The following is a 22,465-nucleotide window of genomic DNA, read 5'->3' as shown; positions in this document are numbered from 1 at the left end:
CGGCATCATCCAGGTGTTCACTGGCAAACTTCAGACGGGCTGTCACATGTGCCTTCCGGAGCAGGGGGACCTTGCGGGCACTGCAGGATTGCAATCCGTTATGTCGTAATGTGTTACCAATGGTTTTCGTGGTGACAGTGGTCCCAGCTGCCTTGAGATCATTAACAAGTTCCCCCCTTGTAGTTGTAGGCTGATTTCTAACCTTCCTCATGATCAAGGATACCCCACGAGGTGAGATTTTGCGTGGAGCCCCAGATCTTTGTCGATTGACAGTCATTTTGTACTTCTTCCATTTTCTTACTATGGCACCAACAGTTGTCTCCTTCTCGCCCAGCGTCTTACTGATGGTTTTGTAGCCCATTCCAGCCTTGTGCAGGTGTATGATCTTGTCCCTGACATCCTTAGACAGCTCCTTGCTCTTGGCCATTTTGTAGAGGTTAGAGTCTGACTGATTCACTGAGTCTGTGGACAGGTGTCTTTCATACAGGTGACCATTGCCGACAGCTGTCTGTCATGCAGGTAACGAGTTGATTTGGAGCATCTACCTGGTCTGTAGGGGCCAGATCTCTTACTGGTTGGTGGGGGATCAAATACTTATTTCCCTCTGCAGAATGCAAATAAATTCATATACTTTCCACAATGTGATTTTCCGGATTTAATTTGTGATGTGCTATCTCTCACTGTTACCAATAACCTACCCTTCAATTATGGGCTGCTCATGTCTTTGTCAGTGGGCAAACTTACAAAATCAGCAAGGGATCAAATACTTATTTCCCCCACTGTATGCGGTGGTGGTTGTCATCGAGGAATTTGACCATTGAAGCTCCCTTTCCGATAAAACAATGGGAGACAGTGACAATGGATGCTAGCAAGTCAGGTTGGAGAGCTCATTTCAAGTTCCATCTGGCACTGGGTACCTTGATGGAACAGGAGTCTCAGTGGTTGATAAAATCGCTTAGAGTTCAGGGCACTATGGAATGCTTTATTTGACCACTTCTTTTCTGGCAGGGGCCCTGGTCTGAGTTTTTTCTCCGACAGTGCAACAGTGGTAGCTTATGTCAACAAGCCAGGTGGGTTCCATAGTCGTCTGATGGTGGTGGAAGCAGCCTCCCTCATGAATTGAGTGGAGAAAAATCTTCTCTTCTTATTGTCAGCTCACATTTCGGGGTCCTTGAATGTGGAGGCAGACTTTCTCAGCAGGCACTCCTTGGACTAAAGAGAATGGGAGCTATCCAGACAAGGGTTTCAGCTTATAGTGGACTGATGGGATTCCCGGCTTCTGGACTTGATGGTGATGAAAAGGAATGCCTAAGTGCCCATGTTCTTCACCCATTGGAAAGAACTGGGATCGATGCCCTACTGCAGCCTTGGCCAGAGACCAGCTACAGTGTGTCTTCCCTCCTTGGCTCACGGTAGGCTGCTTGTTAAAAAGGATTGCTTTGCACTAGGGTCGAATAGTTCTCATAGCCCCGTATTGGCCATGGAGGCCGTGGTACACGGACCTGTTTTGACTACTGGATGAGGGTCTTCTCCATCTTCCATGGGTACACAGATTACTGAAGCAATATCCGGTGCTCATGGAGGATCCATGCCCCTTTGGTCTTATGGCTTGGCCATTGAAACAGCTCGGTTGAAAGGAATGGTTATTGTGATTCGGTCATTACTTTCTTGCTTCAGGCTCAGAATCGCTCTACATCCATGGCATATGCAAGGGTGTGAAGGACATTTGAGGGCTGGTGTTCTGAGGACGGACTTTCTCCCCTCTCTGCTCAGATCGCATACATCCTATTGTTTCTCCAGGCAGGTCTTCAGAAAGGATTGGCTTTGTGTTCTCTAAAAATGCAGGTTGTGGCTTTGGCCTGTTTCAGGGGCCGAATACAGACGACGTCTCTTATGGCTCGTTCAATTCTTGCGAGGAGTGGACTACTTGTGGCCTCCCTTTTGCACACCATGTCCAGATTGTAACCTTAATTTAGTCCTTTTGAGCCACTCCAGAAGACCTCCTTGAAAGATCTTACGTTAAACAACATTCTTGGTAGCTGTTGCATCGCCACAAAGGATTTCGGACCTTTAGGCTCTCTTGTTGGGATACCTTTCTTCGCTTTTTGGAGGTGGGGGGGCTCCCTGTGCACGATTCCTTTCCTTTTGATAGTGGTATTGGCGTTTCATCTCAATCAATCAGTGGAGCTACTGTCCTTTTGCAGAGAGGACGAAGAGGCTCGATATTCTTCCTTGAAGCTTCTCAATGTGCATAGAATTCATTAGTTATCTGGAAGTCGTGAATGAGATTCACAAATTGGAAGGACTGTTTCTGATTTTTGGTAAATGGAGGCTTGGCCTCATGGCTTCCAAGTCCACAATGCTAGGTGGCTGAAGGAGACTATTGTGTTAGCTTATTTGCTTGTGGGGCAGCAGGCTCCTCAGGCCTTGTGGTCTCATCCTACAAGGTGTACAGCAACATCCTGGGCAGAGACTACCTTACTGTTTCTGATGGATATTTGCAAGGCAGCGACCTCGTCAGTGCTTCATGCCTTTGCGAGCACTACAGGGTGGACGTTGTGGTGCACTCGGAAGCCAGTTTTGGGACTTCTGTCCTCGGTGGCAGCACCAGGATCCCATCCACTCTAGGGATTCCTTTTGAACATCCCACTGGTTCTGGAATAGTGGGAAGTTATATAATGGAAGGAGAAATTAGGTCTTACCTGATCATTTTCTTTCCATTAGTCCTTTCCACTATTCCAGAGGCTCACCTGAGGTTTCTGAAATGTTTAGTTGGCGCGAATTAATGGGTCAAATAATGACTGTCACCTTGCATGGTGCTTTCTGCATATCTCTGGTTCTCTACAAGTTGCTTAGAGATGGGAGAGATCCACACATTTGCTCGTCTGGTTAATGTTAAGTTAGCAAGTTGTTTTGTTTGTTTTGTTTTGTTTGTTCTGAGTGTCTCCTTACTGCTTGTCGATGTAAATACTGAGAAGCTGGACTGGATGCCAAGAGAGATGTCTCAGCTCCGTTTTCAGTTCTCTATCTCCACCTGCTGGTTGATGGGCACAACTATCCCACAGGGTGTGGAATAGTGGGAAGGACTAATGAAAATAAAATTATCATGTTCGACCTAATTATTTCTTTTGGCGCATTTTCTCCACTTTTTTAAATTTTCAGTTCATTTCAAACATTTATCCTAAACATGTATTAGCGTTTTTATTGTGCATTGAATCAATTTATTCACTAAATTTAAGCACACACGTGAACTTATTGCACATCTCTACTTACTACTCTGAAAGGCATATGTATCCGCCACCTCCTCAAGTCTAGCAGGGACCTCTACTTTCATCCCAGACAATAGAGAGCCCTGAAGCTCCCGTCTGCTGCTCAGCTAAAGCATGGGATGAGTTTTTGACTGGTTCAATGAGAATTGTAGTATCCATACCAGATGAATGTCTAGTAGGTGGAGAGGCTAAAGTTTTACAAAAACAGCACCTTATATTCTCCGACTGCTATCCATTATAGTTTCAAACTCCATCTCTTTGATATACCACGAAATTGCCCTCAGCATGATAAAGTATCAGAAATATAACATTTAATGGCACATAAAATAATCATATAACAAATATGATAAATGTCAGCAGAATATGAATGATACCATAGTAGGCAGCACGGAAGAACATTCTTATATCCTAGATCATGATAATTATCATGAAACACTTTAATATTCACACATTATAACATTAAAATAACATAGTTATGATGCTAACACTGGTTATACAATAAATTGGAACATTTTAATTGGTAGCCAAGGGGGCAAGTGCAGTTGAGATAGGTAGACAACAAAATAGGTAGGATAAAGGGATTGGGATAAATAAATGTGTGGCTAAACTGAAGTCAAATTATATATACATTGAATAAAATATGAAGAACTGGTATAAGTTACAGGGTGTGCAGCAAGGTTGTTCAGTTGGAGAGTGAATAGATAGTCACCAAATGTATTAATGGCTTAGGCCAGTGGTTCCCATACCTGGTCCTGGAGGCACCCCAGTCATTCAATGAATATTCATGAGAGAGATTCACATGCGGTGGAGGTAGTGCATACAAATCTCTCTCATGATTATTCACTGTGGGTATCCTGAAAACCTGACTGGCTGGGGTGCCTCCAGGACCAAGTCTGGGAAACACTGGCTTAGGAAAAGAATCAAGCTTTCATCTGCTTCATGAAGCAGAGCTAGTCATGAGTTCAGCAAAGCCCCTCTGTAAGTGAGTTCCAGAGAGTGGGGCTAGCTACTCCTGAGAAGGTTTGCTGGCAGGCATTATATCATATATATATAAGCAACTTGTTTTGACGCTGGAACGGATAGTGATGCTCCTGGAGAAGGTGTTAAGTCTCAAAGGTGTGTAGGGGTCAGCTTATTCTGCAGATATTCTGGCCCATTTTCTCTAAGGACCTTAAAAATCAGAGTTTTAAATTTGGCCCTGTAAAATACTGGTGGTCAGTGGAGTTTTTGCAGGAAAGCTGACGTGGTCATGCTGCTTGCAACCCTGTCAGTTGTTCTGCAGCATTCTGAATTAGTTGGAGCTGGTGCACATTTTTTTTTTTGTTTAGTCTAGTCATGATGTTATGAGGTCAGACTCATCTTTTCAATATAGGGCAGTTTTAAAGATTATTTGAATTTGTGGGATCAAAGTAAGTGAGAATCTTATCAGTATTCCAAAATTCCTGACCCATGATTTTAGGGGAAGTTCATACTTCCTAAATGGTATTTTGAGGTCCAGTACCTGTTCACTTGTGTTAGGAACCCATAGAATTTCTGTTTTGCTTGAGTTTAGGTGGAGGAGTTGGGGGGGGGGGGGTTCCCCATTCCAGTACATCATCACGACTGTGCTCCAGGTCAGCCCAAGCTATGCAATGGAAATGCATATGCACAGATCATATATACAGTGCCAACCCAAGGGTATCTCATGTCCTGGGCAAACTTTCAACCATGCACCTCCACGCTCAGTCTAGCATTTTCCCTCCTCTCTCCCCCACCTCCACCACTGCCCCAGGTGTGTAGCATAGCTCCCCCTTCCCTCAAGCATCTGCCCTTGAGCAGAGAATGTGGTGTGGAGCCTTTAGGTATCTAAACCAGGTCTGCAGTGTCCTACCCTCTCCAAAGCCAAGTTTTACTGGCAGGGGCAGGACATGGTGGACCTTCAGCACACAGATACTCAAAGGCTTATTGCTACTGTCTTGCTGGTGCAATGCCACTGTTTAAATTCTTCCCATAACCCGCCCCTTACCTCTCCCCCGAACTGTGACATTGCAGGCAAATGCCTAGCCCACCTAGTGAAAGGGTCAGTCCAGATCAAAATGCATGGTCTTGTGCTCCTACTTTTATGTATACACTGTATCTTTTGGCACAGTTTATAACAACCATTTTCCATGTGTATAACATGTTTCATATGCTGCAAAAGTCTTTAAAATTACTCCTTTAGTAGTAAATAGTCCACATTGACAATAATGGGGCTCAAATTTATAATGTGTGTTAAATTAATGCAGATCAGTGTACATTTACTTATATTAGTAAATTTAACCTTAAGTTCTGTACTTGAGGTAAGCTTACGTTAAGTGACTTTGCTCAGAGGTACAAGGAGAGTCAGTGAGATGTGAAATCTTGCTTCCCTGGATCTCAACCCACTGCTCTAACCCGCAGGCCACTCCACTGAACAGAACCTGATTGGTAGAAGAGCCATCAAACTTGAAAGCATGGTCAATAGATGCTTGCCTCCTTATTAAAGAAACTGGCATATCAGAATCTTAAGATATCCCTAGCTAATCAAAATCTTTTTTCACTTAATTTTTTTTTTTTAAGATGAGGTCTGTAAAGAATGATTATGTGGAATTTCCAACAGTTTTCTTTGTTTGTGATTGCACAGTATTAATGCTTGCCTTTCTGTGCTACAGTTTACACAGAGTGCCTTGGACTGCATGGCAATAGAAGTGGGAAGACTCCGAGCCTTCTTACAGGTGAGCAGAAGCATGAAATGTCCTAGGATTCTTTCTGTCTATAGTCAGTTAAAGAATTTAGGGAGCCTTGATTGGACTAATTTGAGAGTTCTTTGGATATTATTGTTTCTGGGACTACCATCCTTGTCACATTCTTCTACTGAGAAGGATTTTATTGTATTGAAGTCTTTACTTTAAAAAAAAAAAAAAAAGTTCTTGTTTTGAGGTCATAGAATTCAGATTTTCTCAGATGTGGCTTGGGCTACAGAGAGGACATTTTTTCTTGGTTTAAAACTCAAGGTGCTAGCAACAGGAGGTACCTTTTTGAGGTTCCTGTGTAAATGTTTGGTAACTTGGTAAGGGAAACAATTTATCTTCTTTGATCCAACACAATTTGAAGGATTTCTTTTGGATATATTGTAAGTGGGTTTTCTAGGGGAATGATTAGGGGAAATGTAGGTGTCCTAAGTTGTAGTAAGAAATGACCTTTTGCAGGTTTTTCCTACACACTAAGGCCATTTTTACCATGGTTGTAAAAAAAAAAAAAAAAGGAGGGGCTATTTTCCTATTTTTTTTCAATTTATGGCCGTGCACTAATGTTAGCATTTAGTATGTGGCCATTAAAAATTACTGCAGGAGCACTTACCACCTGTTTAGGAGGTGGGCAAGGACTCCCATGTTAACCTTGCGCTAATATAGATGTTCTAACTGGTTAGCTTACACACATTCTCCACCTCTGACATGCCCATCAAAAAATAAGTAGTTACCATTCATTTAACACACACATGCCACAACCAGAATGGAGGGTTTTTAAAAAAAAAAATCTTTTGCTGCATTAAGCGTGTGTAAGAGCTTAATGTAGCTTAGTAAAAGGGCTGTGTAGGTATGGTCCTATGAGATTTATCCCACTCCTTTTCTTGCAGTGGGGGTTATATCACTTTTAAGTTTTCCTTGATTTGTTTTGTCTGGGTTTTTTTTATGGTGTAATTTCCTTAAGTTCTTTTGAAATGTGAAAATGTTTCTAAATCTTAATAAAAAAAAATTATGGTCCAGCACTCAAAAAGGTTAAACAGGAGAGGCTGTTGCCCAGTTAAATTGCACTGATTGTGGCAAACTCATGGGCAGATGATCAAATGCAAACGCATGCGCTAGAGGCCATTAGCACCAGACTACACCCGTGTTTGCCTGCGCCTTATGATCAGAGCCGGTGAGTCCGTGTAACAACGAGCTCACCTGCTCTGAACGCAAGTAGCATGCAAATGCATGGTAAACAGTGCATTAGGTTTTCCTTCTCATTGCTCAGCGGGCAGCACACCAAATATTGGCTCCGCTCCTATGGCAAACCCTACGCCAGCGTTGGGGTTTGCAGAGCATTGGGGAGGAATGGGAAGCCCTGTCCAGCATTTGTTTGCATGCTTACAGGCCCCCCTACTCCCCTAGACACAAGAGGGTGGTGGTCCAGTGGACCTCCATCTCCCCCCCCCCCCCCCCCCCACAATGCAAAAACGTTTCCCTGGTGGCCCAGTGGGAGCGCCCCTCCCCCCGGGTGGCCTAGTCCCCCCCCCCCCCCCCAGGTAACTTGAAGTAGGAAGAGGAAATGCAGCTCCCTCCTGTGAGTGCCAGCTTCAAAAAGGTGGCGCCCTGCCCATCCTGGGATGTGCTGGGTGGGGCTTCAATACCATATAAGGGAGAGATGCCCTTAGATGCTACAGAAGCCCCTCTCAGTGCATCATGCCACCATTTTTAAGGTGGCGCTCGCAGGAGGACGGAGTGCAACTCCGTCCTCCTGCTTCAAGGTACGGGAGGGCACTAGGCCACAAGGGCAGGTGTCGGGGGGGGGGGGGGTGTCCACTGGGCTACCATGGAAATCTTTTTGCTTGGGGGGGATGGAGGTCCACTGGACCTCCAGCCCCTTTCGTTGGTCTGTTTGATGAGTCCGGGCTTTTTTTTATTATTATTATTTCTTTGACAGGCCCAGACCTGTCAAACAACTTCTGTAGGAGAATTGTTCCTCAATGATTGAAGCAAATAGCATGCATAAATTTGCATGCTATTAGTTTGATCATCGGGGCTTTATTTCCATGCGTTCTGGCACTAATTTTAAAGCACTGTTCAGATCAGAGTGGTGAAATTGATCCATCAGCTTACCAGTTATTCAGTACTATCCAGTTAATATCCAGTTAGACGGCCATAACGCTGTCTGACATAATTAGCATTTATCCTGTTAGCACTGAATTTTTCAGTCTGCTAACTGGATAACTAACTAATAAAGGTAGTACAGCAAAAAAAGGCTGTCGTAGCTTTTTTTTTTTTTTTTCTCCCATTAACTGGTTATTGATTTTCCAAACAACTTAGCCATTCGTTTCATCATGGTTCAAATCTCCCTGGTGTGTCATGCAACACTTTAACCACAGCAAGAACAGTAATGACCCCCTTGCCCGCAAACTGCATCTGCCCCCCCCCCCCCCCCCAGTTACAAATAACTTTAACAGTTATCCAGATACCGGTCTGAATATTGCAAGTATATTTTGTACTATGTAACTTATTTTCTCTCAGGAAGGGCAGCAGACCTCAGATCTGGCTATCCTCTTGAAGGATCTGGAAACCTCTTGCAGTGACATCCAGCAGTTCTGTAAAAAGATCAGACGGCGCATGCCTGGTACAGATGCACCTGGAATACCTGTAGCACTCAACTTTGGACAACAGGTCAGAAGCTTGGCTTTTTGCCAGGAAAAAAGATAGGTGTAGAGGGACTAGAATCTGTATATTCTGTATTTATTTTTCACATTTATATCCTGCTTTCGACCTAAGCGGGTAACAAATCAAACGGACATAATAGAATGACATTATACAACTAAAAGAGTTAACATCAGGACACTATCTTTAAGCAATGCAGAGAGATAAATCACGGAGACCCACATATGCCCTTACAAAATATTGCTCATTCTTCTAAATTAGCCTTAACAAATGTGTCTTCCTCAAGCGCATAAACCATATAGTCTCTCATATTGCACTGTCTCATATAACCAGAGAGACTATATCCCATAAACCAGGACCAGCATCAAAAAAGGCACACAATTTGGTTTCAGCATAATAAATCGCCGTTGCAGAGGGTAAACACAGCTATTCAGATTTTTTGGACCAAAAGGAGTGAGTAGGCTGGTCCATTTTTAAAACACCATAAAAATACAGTGGAATATTTGTATAAACTCTTTGATGAATCAGAACTAAAACTTTGAACAAAATTCTAAACGATACCAGCAACCAATGATATTTTAACACGGGAGTAATGTGTGCTGATCTAGATACTCCAGCAATCATATGAGCCACTGCATTCTGCATGACCTGCAGAGCCTGGAGTCTAACTGATGATGAACCTAAATAATGAGAGTTACGAAAATCGAGTTTACACAATACTAGGCTCTGCATGGTCGTATGGAAATCGGAGGCAGGCACCATATTCTTCTGCTTACTCAGTGCATGAAGCTGGAAAAAAAAAAACCAGACATAACATAATCCACCTGATTTTGCATAGTTGAATAGGTATCTAGCATGACTCCCAAATTTCTGATACAAGATTTAATAGGAAGTTTTACTCCCTGTTAAATCCTGATAAATCTCTCATTGTTGGTAACAAAGCATCAATGGCATCTCCTCCTGAATGATTCCATTTCCTTTCTAGTATATTTTTAAACTACTCTTTTCTTTCAACTACTTAGTTATTAAACTATACTCTTGGTGCTTGTGCTCATTTGAACATACAAATCTTTAAATACAGCAAGCAAACTATCTCTGTTATCAAGGTAACCTTTTTACTTAATAAAGGAAAGGGCTTCAGAAACTCAACAACCACTGATCGAACTTATAATTGGACCGCTGATTGCTTTACTCTGCTCTACGTGGCCAATTAGTCGACCCATGTTGGTGAGAATCCTCATCAGTCACAGTCCTCTTTACTAGCACTAGCAGTAATACATTTTTTCACTTTTTTAGAAAACCTTTTTGTATATACATGCTGTGCAATATCGCAAAACAAATACTTAGCTGCGGCTGTGCTGGAATGATAGCGAATGCCCGCACTCAACAGCGAGCCCCTGTTTCGCTCAATGCTTCTAAGGGGCCGGACTTTTACATCTTTTCACAGCACCTTCCACAAGCCATCAGCCAGCGTAATCCTGATGGCTTGTGGAAGGTGCTGTGAAAAGATGTAAAAGTCCGGCCCCGAGGTGTGTGATTGGGATTCAAGATGGCGACGGTTAGAGCTGCTTAGCCGGACGCGCTCCGATAGTGCCCCAGCCTACCTTGGTGAAAGCGGCTTACCCGTCTATGATGGGGAAGAGGAGAGGAAGAGTTCGTGAGGCTCCCCAAGTCCCGGGCGGAACGCCCCAGCTTCACCAACCGACGCTGCAGCATTTCGGAGTTTCCTTCGGTCCTGTTTTGGCGTCTACTCCTTCTGCCGGAGCTGGCGTGTTGACGCCAGACGGCAGTGCAGACGGGGTTTCCCTGAGCCCCGCCGAACGTGCGGCACCCCCACAACCCGGAATAGAAACTCTGAGTGCTAGCCCTGACGCCATGATCCCAGGTGGAATGCATGGAGAACGGGGAGGGAGCCGGCCTGAGAGGACAACTGGATCCGATGAGCAGCGAGGAGCGGGAATATCAGCAGCTTACGTTTTGTCTAAAAATGTGAGTACCCTGGAGCAGGTTTCAAAGGCTCCTCTTCCGGATTTTTCAGTGGGAACAGTACCAAAACCTGCCGTAGTGACATTAGAGTCACTGTGGGACCTAACTTCTGCGACCCAATCTGCTCTACAATCTTTAATTTTGAAAAATATGGAAACAATTAAAGTACTTTCAGAGACTGTGTTAGACCAAATACAGACTTTTGAACTCCAAGCATCCGAGGCTAAGAAATTGTCTGAGAAAATGGAGAGATTGGACTTAGTGGAACAAGCCTTAATTAAAGACAAGAATTCTACCCTAAGACGCCTGGAGTATTTAGAAAATCAATCTAAGAGACTTACCTTGCGGTTTATAAATTTTCCTAGATCTCCTTTAGTTGTGCCAATTCAAATGGCTAGAAAATACTTAATGGAAATTCTGGGAATGTTAGAGAGTTCATTGCCACCTATAACACGAGCTTATTATATTCAAACAGATGTGAAAACGTCAGGCGAATTACCTGTACAAGGTGCAATGAATCTCACTACATTCCTAGAATCTTCCCTTGAGGTTATAACTCAGAGGACCGCTTTATTGGTCACATTTGCTTTGGAAATTGATAGAGACGCAGTGCTCAAACTTTCCCTGAGACATTTGGATTCTCTGTTTATGGGTTCAAAAGTTAGAGTTTTTCCTGACTTGTCCAGGGAAACTCAGAAGAGACGTAGGATGTTTTTACTATTACGACCAAGGGTGATAGCAATTGGTGCAGATTTCCTTCTGAGATACCCCTGTATATGCAGAATAAAATTCCAATCTAAACAATATCATTTTTTTGACCCAAATCAGTTGGAGGATTTCCTTAAGAGCAGAGAAGAAGTCAATGTACAAGTTTAGTCACATACGTAACACTGTATGACAGATTGGAGTTACCCAATCAGGAATTAAGCAGCTCGTTTTGATTATTATTAGTGAAATTTGCTAAATTAAGCATAAAGATTTTTTTCCTTTTTCTTGGATCATTTTCCTATTTTTGTGGACGATAGGTAACACACTATTTGAATGTATTATTTCCTGTTGTAGGATTCTGTTTTAGTGTATTATCACTCATAAATGTATATGATTGTTAAAAATTAATAAAAGAGAAGTAAAAGTCCGGCCCCTTAGAAGCATTGAGCGAAACAGGGGCTCGCTGTTGGGTGCGGGCATTCGCTATCATTCCAGCACAGCCGCAGCTAAGTATTTGTTTTGCGATATTGCACAGCATGTATATACAAAAAGGTTTTCTAAAAAAGTGAAAAAATGTATTACTGCTAGTGCTAGTAAAGAGGACTGTGACTGATGAGGGTTCTTGCCAACGTGGGTCGAATAATTGGCCACGTAGAGCAGAGTAAAGCAATCAGCGGTCCAATTATAAGTTGGATCAGCGGTTGTTGAGTTTCAACTACTTAGACATTTTCACTGGTATTTTTCATTTCCTGAATTTCATGTTAATGCAGACTGTGTGACATGTTAAAAGCCCCATTAGTGACATGATCTATAGCAATGACAAAAAACATTTGAGTACAAGAAAATCACTGAGCCCTCTAAATGCCAAAATTCATGCCCTTGATTTTTTTTTTTCACACCTACTTCCCTATTCATCTGTACTGGCTCCAAGTGGCCTAAGGAGCAGAGAAAAAGTTGACAATCCAAGGATCTTCTCTTTGCTAGGATTATCCATTTGAACAGAGGCTTACTCTGCTCGATTTCCTTTAAATTCTACTTCTTTTGATTTGTCTCTTATTCTTTTGAGCATGTATGGCTTTCTGTCTTACAATATGGAGTTCCTTTCAATGCTTTTATTAGATTGTACACCGCTCAGTTCTGCAAGTCAGTGTGAGCAGTATAGTAAATTTTTATTAAACTGTAAACTTAAGAAGTGACTCTTATCAGGACTATACTTCTTTTACCTGGGCCATTACACTTTGTTTTTGGACACACATTTTCATCTGATTTATACTTAAGGTAGTAATATAGTTGTCTTTTTTCCCAACGAAACCTCCATGTCATTCCTGGGGATGTAGTTTGGGTGGAATAGAGGTAGAGATTTATCAGGATTTAACAGGGAGTAAAACTTCCTGTTAAATCCTGTATCCGAAATTTGGGAGTCATGCTAGATACCTATTCAACTATCAAAATATCTCAAATTGTCTAGAGTGCACTAACATATATCAAAAACTTGTGGATGCACTCTTGCTATACAATCTGTGGACAATTGCACAATCTTGATATATGCCGGATATTTTATAAAGTAGCCTCAATAGCCCAGGGAACCATTAATTAGGACTCCACTGAATTGGCCTGTATCATGGGCTCCTCCTACTTTCCGAAAAAACATCCACAAGTAACAAAAAACTCCCTACTCAAGGGAGAAAAAGATCTTGTGAACAAAAAAAACGGATAGAGGGGTATTTTAGTAATCTAATGCAAATATCAATATAACTATGAGTGCATTACACCACAGAGAGTAATAAATGGAAGTAAAGAAAATATGTATATAGTCACTTCACAATCCTCTTAAAAATGTATACTGAAACGATATTCAAAAGAGAACCACCATTCATTAAATTGCTACTTGATTAGAATCTTTTTCAATGTTGTAATAAACCACTTATCTTGAAGCCTGGAAATGTTGTCACTTCAAAATTCAAAATTCGAGTAGCCAAATCCACCATAAGCAATTATGAACGGTTTCCAGCCCTGGTTCATGTTTTTCAGTCACATATAGTTCCGGTTGTGAAGTGAAATTTGTATGCGTGGGTACTACTACAGCGGTTAATATACTCAGCCGTAATGTCTTCTTAATTTTCTCGACAGCAAGGGACCCCACTGTTTCGCGTTCTTCATCAGGAGAAATATTTTGAAGTGACAACATTTCCAGGCTTCAAGATAAGTGGTTTATTACAACATTGAAAAAGATTCTAATCAAGTAGCAATTTAATGAATGGTGGTTCTCTTTTGAATATCGTTTCAGTATACATTTTTAAGAGGATTGTGAAGTGACTATATACATATTTTCTTTACTTCCATTTATTACTCTCTGTGGTGTAATGCACTCATAGTTATATTGATATTTGCATTAGATTACTAAAATACCCCTCTATCCGTTTTTTTGTTCACAAGATCTTTTTCTCCCTTGAGTAGGGAGTTTTTTGTTACTTGTGGATGTTTTTTCGGAAAGTAGGAGGAGCCCATGATACAGGCCAATTCAGTGGAGTCCTAATTAATGGTTCCCTGGGCTATTGAGGCTACTTTATAAAATATCCGGCATATATCAAGATTGTGCAATTGTCCACAGATTGTATAGCAAGAGTGCATCCACAAGTTTTGATACCTATTCAACTATGCAAAATCAGATGGATTATGTTATCATGTCTGTTTTTTTTCCAGCTTCATACACTGAGTAAGCAGAAGAATATGATGTATATGTGTACCTACATGTTTCATAAAACATGCATATATAGTACACTCACATTTTACACCAGCTTTGGAACTTCTTACCAATTGCTTAGAACTTTGATCTATATGTTATGCTCTTCAGGTCTTTGTCCATTCAGATAGGCAACCGAGTTACCATGTTTTACATTAAAAAAAATGAGAGAAGCATCAAAGATTTCAGACTTTTGTCATTGCCAATTGTATCCAGATACAAGTGTTTTATCTTCCTGAAGTTCAGAACCACACCCTGTAGAGCATCTTTCAGCCTTGGTGAACCCATCAAATTGACGTCTTTGCTAGCAACAAAAATGCAGAGGTACTCCTCTGTTATTCAGTAGACCCATCTCCTGGGTCTTTAGTGGGAGTGCACTTGCAATTTCTATGGGCTTTTTAATTGCTTATTCCCCCATATTGCTCATAGCAATCACAAATTTTGAAAGGCCAGGCACTGATTCTTGCAGCTCCTTATTTGCTTTAATAGAAAGTGTTCCCTTTCTTAAATAATAACAAGAATAGCCATACTCAATCAGACCAATGGTCCATCTAGCACAGTATCCTGCATCCAACAGTGGCCAATCCAGGTCACAAGAACCTGGCAGAAACCCAATTAGTAGCAACATTCCATACTACCAATCTCGGGGCAAGCAGTGGCTTCCCCCATGTCAATCTCAATAACAGACTATGGACTTTTCCTCCAGAAACTTGTCTAAACCTTTTTTTAAACCCAGATATGCTAACCGCTGCTACCACATCCTCCGGTGGCAAGTTCCAGAGCTTAACTATTCTTTGAGTGAGAAAAATATTTCCTCCTATTTGTTTTAAAAGTATTTCCATGTAATTTCATTGAGTGTTCTCTGATCTTTGTAGTTTTTGAAAGAGTGAAAAATCGATTAACTTCCACCCCATTCTACACCACTCAAGATTTTATAGACCTTGATCATATCCCTCTCCCCCTTCAGCCTCTTTTCCAAGCTGAAGAGTCCTAACCCCTCTAGACTTATGGGAGGCGTTCCATGCTCTGTATCATTTTGGTTGCTCTTCTTTGAACCTTTTCTAATTTCGCTATATCTTTTCTGAGATACGACAGCCAGAATTGAATGCAATACTCAAGGTGAGGTTGCACCATGGAGCGATACAGAAGCATTATATAATATTCTTGGTCTTTATTTATTTAGACTTCCTATACCACCTTTGCTAGTGTATAGTTCAAAGCAGTGTACAAATTTAAAAATAAAACTTATAACACAACACAGGAAAAGAACTACAGTTTAAAACAGGAAAGGAAATAAGTTATGCTTTCCTTTCCTAATAATTCCTATCATCCTGTTAACTTTTTGGCCACCTCCGCAAACTGGGCAGAAGATTTCAGTGTATTGTCTAAAATGACACCTAGATCTTTTTCTTGAGTGCCGACTCCTAAGCTGGACCCTAGCATCAGGTAATTATGATTTCAGATTATTTTTCCCAATGTGCATCACTTTGCACGTGTCCACATTAAATTTCATCTGCCATTTGGATGCCTAGTCTTCTAGTTTCCTAGGGTCTCCCTGCAGTTTTTCATAATCTGCATGTGTTTTGACAAGTTTTGTGTGATCTACAAATTTAATCACCTCAATCATTCTGTTTTCCAAATCATTTATAAATATGTTAAATAGCATCAGTCCCAGTACAAATCCCTGCAGCACTCCACTATTCACCCTCCTGCATTGAGAATAATGGCTATTTAACCCTACTCTGTTTTCTATCCAGTAACCAATTCCTAATCCACAGAAGGACATCGTCTCCTATCCCATGATTTTTTAATTTAGGAGTCTCTCATGAGGAACTTTGTCAAAAGCTTTCTGAAAATCCAAATACACTACATCAACCAGCTCACCTTTAGCCACATGTTATTTACACCTTCAAAGAAATTAAGCAAATTGGTGAGGCAAGACGTCCCTTAGCTGAACCCATGTTGACTCTGTCCCACTAAACCATGTCTGTATTCATAACTTTATTCTTTATAATAGTTTCCACTGTTTTTTGCTGCACTGAAATCGGGCTTACCGGTCTGTAATTTCCTGGATCACCCCTGAAACCCTTTTTTATGTTTAAATCATCTTTATTAAAGACCAAAGCAAATATATCGACCACAGTCACACATAGGTAGCTGTGCATCCAAACAACACCCAAACTTTTTCTTAACCCTTTTAAAAAAATTTGCGTTACGTTGGCCACCCTCCCATCTTCAGATACTATGGATGATTTTAACGAAAGGTTACAGATTACTAACAATAGAATAGCAATTTCATGTTTGAGTTTTTTCAGTACTCTGGGGTGTATGCCATCCAGTCCAGGTGATTTATCACTCTTTAACTTGTCAGTTTGCTCATAACGTCTTCCAGGTTCACCAAGATTTCTTTCAGTTCCTCCGTATTGTCACCCTTGAAAACCATTTCTGGTACAGGTAGACCTCTTACATCTTCTGTAAAGACCAAAGCAAAGAATTCATTCTGTCTCTCTCTTATGGCCTTATCCTCCCTGAGTTCCCCTTTTGCTCCTTCGTGATCTAACGGTTCCACGGATTCCCTCACAGGCTTTCTGCTTCTGATGTACCTGAAAAAGGTGTTACTATGAGTTTTTGTCTCCATGGCAAGTTTTTCTTCATATTCTCTTTTAGCCTTCTTTATCAGTGCTTTGCTTCTAGTTTGACACTGCTTATATTTCTTCTTATTTTCTTCATTTGAATCTTTTTTCCATTCTTTGAATGATGCTCTAATAGCCTCTTTCACTTCACCTTTTAACCACACTGGCTGTCATTTGCTGTTCTTTCCAACTTTGTTAATACGTGGAATACTACCTGTCTGGGCTTCCACGTTGGTATTTTAAACAATGTCCATGCCTGATTTAATGTCTTAACCTTTGCAGCCAACCTTTCAGCTTCTTTTTAACCATTTTCCTCATTTTGTCAGTCACATCTTTAGTGATTTCACTCTAGATATCAGCTCAGATTTGATCGTTATGATCACTGTTTCCTAGTGGATCCAACACCATTACCTCTCGTACCATGCCCTGCATTCTACTAAGAACTAGATCTAAAATAGCTCCCCTTCTTGTCGATTCATGGACCAGTTGCTCCAAGAAACAATCGTTTATTACATCTAAGAATATTACCTCCCTAGCGCTCCCTGATGTAGCATTTATCCAGTCAATATTGGGGTAATTGAAATCAAGAAAAAATTCACAAGGGAAGAATGGAAACAAAATTCAAAACAAATCCAGTCTCTTACAATGTGATACTGGGATGTCCTGCTCACACCCAAACAATGTGGGGAGAAAAGACCTCAGTAACGAGCCATACCACACCACATTAGCACATAGCTATTTCAAAGGTAGGCTCACAGATAATCGTAGGTCAGAAAAAAAAAACAACTCCACAAACAGCAGCATCAAACCATCAACTAGGCAATCCAAAATCACTTTGGGCAAATGTCCATCAAGCTTCTGCAAACATAAGGTCCTTTAAGACCACATCCACAGAACAGAAAACAGCAGCAGTTCCCAAATTTTAAAAATAGCAGAAGAAACTGTAATACTCATCTGATAGCACTGGTGTGTGCAAAAAAAATCCCAACAGGAGTACCCTATTTCTCTTAATTGACCTTATATTTGCAGAAGCTTAATGGACATTTGCCCAGTGTGATTTTGGTTTGCCTAAAAACATAAGTGTTGACATACTGGGACAGACCGAAGGTCCATCAAGCCCAGCATCCTGTTTCCAACAAGCCGCCAACCCAGGTTACAAATACCTGGAAAGATCCCAAAACAGTACAATACATTTTATGCTGCTTATCCTATAAATAAGCAGTGGATTTTCCCCAAGTCCATCTTAATAATAGCTTATGGATTTTTTTTTTTTAGAAAGTTATCTAAGCCTTTTTTAAACCCCGCTTAGCTAACTGCTTTTACAACATTCTCTGGCAATGAATTTCAGAGTTTAATTACACGTTGAGTGAAGAAATACTTTTTTTTTATTTGTTCTAAATTTACTACTTTGTAACTTCATTGCGTGCCCCCTAGTCCATAATTTTGGAAAGAGTAACAAGCGATTGGCGTCTACCTGCTCCACTCCTCATTATTTTATAGCCCTCTATCATATCTCCCTCATCTGTCTTTTCTCCAAGCTGAAGAGCCCTAGCCGCTTTAGCCTTTCCTCATTGGGAAGACATCCCATCCCCATTATCGTTTTCATCACCCTTCTTTGTACCCTTTCTAATTCCACTATATCTTTTTTTGAGATGCAGTGACCAGAATTGCACACAGTGTTCAAGGTGCGATCGCATCATGGAGCGATACAAAGACATTATAACTTCCTCATTTTTATTTTCCATTCCTTTCCTATTAATACCTAATGAAAAATTGACCCTTGTTGATGATGTGATGCTGGTGTTTGTGGAGTTTTTTTTTCTGACCTGTGATTATCTTTGAAGCCTACCTTTTGAAATATCTGTGTGCTAATGTGGTGTGGTTCCTTGTTACTGAGGGCTTTTTCCTCCATGTTTTTTTGGTGTGAGCAAGGGTGTTCCAGTATCACATTGAAAGAGGATAATTGAAATCACCCATTATAGTGTTGCCCAGTTTGCCAGCTTTCCTAATTTGTGTAAACATTTGTTCATCTCTCTGCTTGTTCTGTCCTGGCGGACGGTATACAGCCATACCAGTATACTCTTTCTCTTCACACATGGAATTTCTGTCCACAAGGATTCAACGCCATTATCCGTTCATATAGAATATTTATTTTGTTTGACTCTGTTCTCTCTTTAACATATAGCACACCCCCCCCCCCCAATTTGATCCACTCTATCATCATTACGATATAATTTGTACCCTGAAAACAGTGTCCTATTGATTGTCCTCCCTCCACCAAGTCTCTTGTATGCCTGTTATATCTACCTCTTCATTTAGTGCTGTATGCTTTAGTTCTCCCATCTTATTTTTAGACTTCTAGCATTTGTATATAGACACATCAAATTGTTTTTTTCCTAGTATCTACAAGCAGCTTAGAAGTTGATAGGGATAATTTGCATCCTTTACCCTGTTCTCCCATTAAACACTCCTGGCTTTCTTTCACCATTATTGAAACTTGTCTATTGGGATTCCCTAAATGTCCTGTTTTAATAATATCCTTCAAGGATACTCCACACCGAACCATGCACTCCTGGGTGATTGTCGGCTTTCCATAAGTAGATAAGTATTGCCATACTGGAACATACCAAAGGTCCATCAAGCGCAGCATCCTGTTTTCAACAGTGGCCAATCCAGGTCACAAATACCTGGCAAGATCCCCAAAAAATACAAAACATTTTATGCTGCTTATCCCAGAAATAAAAAGTGGATTTTCCTCAAGTTCATTTTAATAATGGTCTATGGACTTAAACCTTTTTTTAACCCTGCTAATCTAACCGCCTTTACCACATTCTGTGGCAACAAATTCCAGAATTTAATTACACATTGAGTGAAGAAAAAGTTTCTATGATTTGTTTTAAATTTACTACTTTGTAGCTTCATTGCATGCCCCCTAGTCCTAGTATTTTTGGAAAGAGTAAACAGACGCTTCACATCTACCCGTTTCACTCCACTCATTATTTTATAGATCTCTATCATATCTTCCCTCAACCATCTTTTCTCCAAGCTGAAGAGCTGTAGCCGCTTTAGTCTTTCCTTATAGGGAAGTCGTCTCATCCCCTTTATCATTTTCGTTGCCCTTCTCTGCACCTTTAGTAATTCAACTATATCTTTTTTGAGATGCGGTGACCAGAATTAAACACAGTATTTGAGGTGCGGTTGCACCCTGGAGCGATACAAAGGCATTATAACGCCCTAATTTTTGTTTTCCATTCCTTTCCTAATAATACCTAACATTCTATTTGCTTTCTTAGCTGCTGCAGCACACTGAGCAGAAGGTTTCAACGTATCATCAACAGCAACACCCAAATCCCTTTCTTGGTCGGTGACTCCTAAAGTGGAACCTTGCATGATATAGCTATAATTCGGGTTCCTCTTTCCCACATGCATCACTTTGCACTTGCTCACATTAAACATCATCTGCCATTTAGACGCCCAGTCTCGTAAGGTCTTCTTGTAATTTTTCACGATCCTCTTGCGATTTAACAACTTTGAATAACTTTGTGTCGTCAGCAAATTTAATTACCTCACTAGTTTACTCCCATCTCTAGGTCATTTATAAATATGTTAAAAAAGCAGGGGTTCCAGCACAGACCCCTGGGGAACCCCAGTAACTACCCTTCTCCATTGAGAATACTGACCATTTAACCCTACTCTCTGTTTTCTATCATTTAACCAGTTTTTAATCCACAATAGAACACTACTGCCTATCCCATGACTCTCCAGTTTCCTCTGGAAAGCTGCTCTATCTCCTTTTTAAAAGTTAGTAGTAGCAGCCTGGTTCCATCCCAGTTAAGATGGAGTCCATCCTTTTGGAACAGGCTCACCTTTTCCCAGAATGTTGTCCATTTTCTAACAAGTTTAAATCCCTCATCCTTGCACCATTGTCTCAACCATGCTTTGAGACTGCGGAGCTCTGCCTGCCTCTTGGGTCCTGCATGTTGAACGTGGAGAATTTCTAAAAATGCTACCCTGGATTTCAGCTTTCTATGTAAGCTTAAATTTGGTTTCCAGAACCTCCCTCTCACATTTTCCTATGTCATTGGTACCCACATGTACCAAAACAGCAGGATCCTCCCCATCACTATCTATAATCTTATCTAGGTGACACACGAGGTCTTCCACCTTCACACCAGGCAGGCAGTGTCCAGGCAATCCTCACTCCCACCAGCCAACCAGCTATCTACATGCCTAATGATCAAATCACCAACTACAACAGCTGTCCTAACCCTTCCCTCCTGGGCAGAAGCTTCTGGAGACACATCCTCGGTGCGAGAGGATATTGCATCCCCTGGTGGGCAGGTCCTGGCTACAGGATTACTTCCTACTTCACCAGGGTGATGCTCTCCTTCTAAGAGACCTCCCTCCTCCAAGGCAGCACAGGGGCTGCCAGACTAGAAGTGGGACTTCTCTATAGTGTCCCTGTAGGCCTCCTCTATGTACCTCTCTGCCTCCCTCGCTCAGTTCCTCCAAGCCTGCTACTCTAGCCTCAAGAGAACGGACTCATTCTGTGAGAGCTAGTAGCTTTTTCCATCAAGCGCACACATAACCTCTCGCCAACTGGGAGATAATCATACATGTGACACTCAGTGCATAAGACTGTGTAGCACCCCTCTTGCTACTGGACTGCAAAGTGTGTCTTAGTATTATTGTGTTTAACCTTCTTAAGGTACTAGGGATATTAGATTAAATATAAAGAACCTTAAGATTATGTGGTAAATTGTGTGATTTATTTAGTGTTTGCTTCTCAGAAAGTAATTAAATGTAGTTAAAACTCTTAGTGAAACTCCTCTCTTGTTATCTTAATTAGAATAATTGACTATTAGTTACTGTAAATGAAGACTTTTGCAGTTTTGCCCCCATGCAGACTTCAGATCATGCAGGATAAGAGCCATCTCCTTCATCTCAGTTTGGAAACTGAACAGCATTTATCTCTTCTCTACCAATACAATTCAGAATATATTTATTGCTGCAAGAAAACAATCAACCAGACATGTGCTTTCAAATGGCAGATATTTTCAATTTGGTGCTTCAAAAATTGGTCCTGGCCCATTGTGCTTACTTACCACCCTCTTACTTGTCAACTTATTGTCTAGGGCTTCAAATGTTCTTCATCAGATTATATCTCTGGGCTCTTACCACATATCACACTTCAATTGATAGGACACTAGGAAGTTGGTAAAATCACCATTACAGAAGCTCCTCCAGTTTTGTTATAAGCAAACAGGTGCCTCTCTCAACTACTAAAGTAAAACTCATCAGATCATAACCACTGCAGCTGCTGTGGCTCTCATGAAGTCTGTTTCATTGGATACAATTGTAAAGCAAAGATCTGACCCTTACTTTGTGCCTTTACCTTGAATTACTGCTTATACTAGTCCACATTAAGAGACCATGCATTTGGTCGAGCTGTACTGGGCAGTCTGTGTGATGCTGCAATTCTTGCACCAATTTTGCATGGTTGCTCCTGAAAGAGGGCAATAGAGGTGAGTATCCTAAGCTTGGGAGTTCACACGTGTATCTGATTTTTTTCTGATGATAAACAGGATTGAGTCATTGCTGCTCACCATAACAAATGTTTTCCACAGATATTTTACAGGGCGAACTGTTCTGACAACTAGTAACAGAACCCATGTGGGACAGGATGATATGGGCGTAGTGCTTATGAACTAAGAGGAA

At 41.2% G+C, this 22,465-nt stretch overlaps 1 protein-coding gene across 3 annotated transcripts in view; it reads left to right on the top strand.

Annotated features, from left to right (window-relative positions):
* LOC115461248 (dynactin subunit 1-like) overlaps nt 1–22,465 on the top strand; it is a 188,975-nt gene that overhangs the window by 113,422 nt on the left and 53,088 nt on the right. For all 3 annotated transcript variants that reach the window (XM_030190949.1, XM_030190951.1, XM_030190950.1), the window contains exons 17-18: nt 5,939–6,001; nt 8,537–8,686. In XM_030190949.1, coding sequence (XP_030046809.1) covers nt 5,939–6,001; nt 8,537–8,686 — 213 coding nt within the window. The remainder of the gene's footprint in view (nt 1–5,938; nt 6,002–8,536; nt 8,687–22,465) is intronic.

Source organism: Microcaecilia unicolor, chromosome 2 (genome assembly GCF_901765095.1).
Source record: "Microcaecilia unicolor chromosome 2, aMicUni1.1, whole genome shotgun sequence".
Taxonomy (NCBI): Eukaryota; Metazoa; Chordata; class Amphibia; order Gymnophiona; family Siphonopidae; genus Microcaecilia; species Microcaecilia unicolor.
Note: the sequence above shows the minus strand (reverse complement) of the source record. Positions and strands in the feature narration are given on the sequence as shown.